The 4825-nt window shown below is 27.1% G+C and overlaps 1 protein-coding gene across 1 annotated transcript; it reads left to right on the top strand.

Annotated features, from left to right (window-relative positions):
* The first annotated feature begins 3441 nt into the window (after nucleotides 1–3441).
* On the top strand, nucleotides 3442–4529 carry LOC109787671 (uncharacterized). The gene is made up of 2 exons (XM_020346217.3): nucleotides 3442–3607; nucleotides 3868–4529. Exons 1-2 carry the CDS (start codon nucleotides 3494–3496, stop codon nucleotides 4306–4308), a joined length of 555 nt encoding a protein of 184 aa, XP_020201806.1. The 5' UTR covers nucleotides 3442–3493; the 3' UTR covers nucleotides 4309–4529.
* Nucleotides 4530–4825: the final 296 nt, after the last annotated feature.

Below are 4825 nucleotides of genomic sequence, written 5' to 3'. Positions count from 1 at the left end.
TGTGAATAAGAATAATCTTTAATATCTTTATCTTTATATATATAAAAGTAGAAGCATTGAAGTAGTACTGCGGTCGTCATTCGTGAATGCAGAAAATTTATGAATCTACAGTCTCATTTTGCCACTTATTAATTTATTTATGATATAAATATGTTTTTTTTTATATTTAATATAAAAATTTAAATAATAATTTATTTAAAAATATATTTTATAATAAAATTTTTAAATAGAACATAAATATTATGAATTTTAATATTTTGATTTTTTAATTAATATGTGCAATAAATAGAAAGTATCAAAGGTAAATATACATGTTACAAATTTTATTTTATCAAAAATTAACTTTAATATATTATATTATATATGTGAGTATTAATACACACACTCACACACACACACACACACACACACATATATATATATATATATATATATATATATATATATATATATATATATATTAAACTTTTTAAAAAATTATATTAAGGAATATTATTCGTCATATATAAAAACTAATCTCCTTAAAGAGTTTGAAAAATATCAAATAAATAAATATCTTCTTCAAACTTAAATTTTATATATATATGATAATTTAAACATATATAATTTTATAACTTTTGTTTCTTAAAATATACTATTTTTTCTAATGAAAAAGTATGTTTATTATGTAAAATTGTAAAATGGTAGTGGGGTACCCCTACTATGTTTCACCTAGATCCGTCTTTGGTCTTAATCACAATCATATTTCAAAAGATAATGAAGAATGAATTAATGAGTTAAAAGGAATGACATTTCATCGAGAGATTGTTGTTGCTTTTGTAAGTAAAACTAAAAAATTTGCAGATGATCAACATTATTTGAAAAAGCCTATTGTGTTACCGATGAATTCATAAATTATCTTTATATTTTATGAAATCTCTATCTTATGAAAAAAATTTAAAATTTTGATTCCTTACATTCATTATTATCTTTTCATTTGGTTTATAAATTTTATAAAATATATGTTAAATTCTAATTTATTATTGATTTTTGTTCTTATTCTATACATTTAATAATACATGTCTTTCAATTCTTTTACGAGATTGTTATGTTGAGGTTTGAAAAATAGACAATCTGATATATGTTATTGTTGACTAACTCATAAATGAAAAAAATGTTGCGTATCATTCAACTTAAAAAGAAGGATTATATATCATGTTTAGAATGCTATAAGTTAAGAATTACATTTGTTTGAGTGTTATTTATTTATATTATTTTAAGTAGTAAAATTTAAGTTATTCTTCAAAATTTCCTTGATGTACTATCTCAACAAGATATTTTATTTGTTGATTAATAAATATTGATTACATAATAGTGAGATGGTTAAACTATACAATTTTGTATTTTTGTTCTTTCATTTTAAGCATATTAAATTCATAAAACTTAATTAATTGACATAATTAACTATCACAAATTTGAAAAGATGAAATAACTCAATCAACCAATAATTACAATATATGTAAGTTACTAGCATCTTTAAGACAATAATGCAACAAAAACATAGTTTTGCAACTCCTAGCAAGAAAAATCTTAAAAGATTAATCAATTTATGTCTAGCACATACAACAAAGTTTTAAAAGGAATTCACACAATTGATAATTAAGATAGTTTTTTGTTTTGATAAAAATGTATAACTTTTTTTTCACTAAGTTGTTCCCGTAAGAATGAAGAGGTACCTCTAGTCTCGACTTCATAACCAAATTTAAAAATTCTAATCCTTGGTTAAAGAGTATAAGTATTAGACTATTTCAACTAACAACTTTTTTTTTTTTAAATTATAAAAAAATAAAATACATTTTAAAACAAATATAACATAAATATTACATAATCAACTTTTTTTTATGTTATTATAAAAAAAAAATATAACAATAATTTAAAAATATAAATAAAATACATTTTAAAACATATAATAATAAAAATTTTTTTTTATTATATATTATTATATAAAATGTATTTTAAGTTAATAATCTGTGTATTGCACGGATAACCATACTAGTAATATAATATAACGTGTTGAGATTTAAAATTAAAATAAATTTAAAACAAAACAATTTTTTAAAAAAAAATCAAAGGATTAAAAATAAAAATAATTGACATATATATATATATATATAAATTTAACTTAATGAGTGTAACTTTTATAATATTTTTATTTGAAAAATAATGGTTGACCATTTTATAACTTCAAAGTAAATTTAATAAGTATAACAGTGTAACTTTTATAATATTTTTAATTGAAAAATAATGGTTGAGCATGATAACTTCAAAGTAAATTCAATAATTATAATATAAATTTAAATGAAGCAATTTTTTTTAAATTTTAAATACTTTGAAATGAAATATTTTATTTGTATAGAAAAGTAATAAAAAAATTTAAAATTTAAGTATTTTTGAAATTCCTTAAAACATTAAAATTTTAAATTTTTCTAAAAATTTAAGAATTTTTTTTAATATTTTATTTCTTATTTCACACATATATATTTTATCTCTTAATTATTGAATATTCAAAAATATTTTTAAAATTATTAAATTATATATTATTAATTTTTAAAAAATTAACGAATATTTATTTTTGTAAAAATTAATGTTAAAATTTTAATATATATAGTAAAAATCAAGTTATTATATCAATAACAAAAATTTAAAATTTTTAAATTTGAATTAATTTATTCAAATAAAATATTTAAGAAATAATAAAAATAAATAAAAATAATTTAAATTTCTTGGTCCAAACACACTGGAAAGTAAATTCATTAACTTAGCATATCCTGAAAGAGGGGCCTACGCGTCATAATGACCAAGTCCGAAGTGTAAACAGTGGGCCGAAGCTCAAAGGTAGTGCAGTGAAGATTGTTTTCTTCCCAACCCAGGGACACAACTGTACTTCCGCCTATCAGATATTTTTTTTCAACATAACTCTGATATTTAAGGCCCATTCAAATATCTTAATGTTTCTTTTTTTTTTTTTTTACATTCCCTTAAAATCACGATATGCTATCATTATGAGATTTTTTTTTTCTCTAACGTATACACCGTCGATAGTAATAACTAATCTTTTCGCTACATTGGAGGTACCTTAAAGGTTAGGATAACTAATCCTAAGATTTAATGCGTTTCATACATAAAACAAAATTCGAACTTTAATTTAATTATAAATTTATTTTTAAAATTTAGTTGTATGGAAAAATTATTAATTTTTAAAAAATGAATCTCTTGAATAAAATTTCATACCCGAATAATTGAATTTGTGAATTTTTAATGTATTATATAGTATGAAAATGAAAAGAAAAAAAAAAAGCAAGTGGAGGAAGGAATTAGTGATAAAAAGAAAGTAGAGAGCGGTGGTAGATTAACCGTGGTTAAGGAACCGTAGTTAAGAGCTATATAAGAAAGTATGAAGGGTAGCGAGGATTGATCGTGCTAATCTGTTTGTTTCCCTTTGTGTCCCGTAGGCATGTCTTCTGCAGAAATAGAGTACCGATGCTTTGTTGGTGGGCTTGCTTGGGCCACCGACAACGACGCTCTCGAGAAAGCCTTCTCTCAGTATGGCGAGATCGTCGAATCGAAGGTCCGTTAGTCGCAGGGATCGGATCTGACACCATTCGGATTTGGATTCTCTCGATCCCTTCTGATCTGTTTTGCGTTACTTCATCTATGATACTTGTGTTACTATAATCATTCTTTTATTACTCACACCAATCGGTACGTTCATCTTCGTCTTTGATTCAAAGAAGAAGATCGATCGGTTCTAATCTCTTTTTCTTTTATTTTTTCCTTTCTGTTTTTCTCCGATCTCATGCGATTCCGTGTTTTTTTTCGCGTCTTCAGGTCATCAACGATCGTGAGACTGGAAGATCCAGAGGATTTGGATTTGTCACCTTCGCCACGGAGCAGGCGATGAGAGACGCCATCGAAGGAATGAACGGCCAGAATCTTGACGGCCGGAACATCACTGTCAACGAGGCTCAGTCCCGTGGAAGGGGAGGCGGTGGTGGAGGTGGCTACGGAGGCGGTGGTGGTGGCGGAGGCTACGGCGGTGGCGGTGGATATAGCCGTGGTGGAGGTGGATATGGTGGCGGTCGCCGTGAGGGAGGTGGAGGAGGATATAATCGCAACGGTGGTGGCGGAGGTTATGGTGGCGGCGGCGGCGGATATGGAGGTGGCGGTGGTGGTTATGGCGGTGGCAGAGACCGCGGTTATGGCGATGGTGGATCCCGGTACTCGAGAGGAGGTGGTGGTGGTTCGGATGGTGGAAGCTGGAGGAATTAGGATTGGTTAATTTAGGGTTTAGTGAGTGAAATTGGGGAAATGTGTTGTATTCCCTTAATTGTGGTAATTCTAGGTTTGGAATATGCGTTGTGATTTGAGCATCTGTTGTGGTTTGGTGTTACTCCTGTGGTTCTCGTTTTTGACCTCTGAAATGAATCTCTGTGTATTGGTTGTTCATAAGCAATCCAACAAAGAATGAATTGTCAGAAATTATGGTCCTACCTACGCCTTTTACTTTTTACTACTGATTTTTGTGTTCATTTGGATTTTCATTTTTTTTAAAAATTCTATTCATCCATTCATTCAGTCAACTGTTAATAACTGGAATCTGTTCTGCCATGCCCAAGGATCTGATCCTGTCCCATCATTCAATCAATCGATGGCTTTAAATATGTGTAATTTACAATTTACGATTAGTCAAATTTAATTGTTTTTAATTTAATTCAATCACCAATTAATGCATGTAATCAATGATATTCAAATTGCTGTTACACTCTCTAAATCGTCGAAATGAGAG

Source organism: Cajanus cajan, chromosome 4 (assembly GCF_000230855.2).
Source record: "Cajanus cajan strain Asha chromosome 4, NIPB_CcT2T_4, whole genome shotgun sequence".
NCBI classification, from domain to species: domain Eukaryota; kingdom Viridiplantae; phylum Streptophyta; class Magnoliopsida; order Fabales; family Fabaceae; genus Cajanus; species Cajanus cajan.
The sequence above is the reverse complement of the archived record's forward strand: the minus strand, read 5'-3'. Positions and strand labels throughout refer to the sequence as shown.

Excerpts from the sequence above, each read along its gene's own strand:
- LOC109787671 (XM_020346217.3), top strand. The coding sequence starts at position 3,494 with ATGTCTTCTGCAGAAATAGAGTACCGATGCTTTGTTGGTGGGCTTGCT. Across the intron at positions 3,608-3,867 it reads GCGAGATCGTCGAATCGAAG|GTCATCAACGATCGTGAGAC; the intron begins GTCCGTTAGTCG and ends TCGCGTCTTCAG.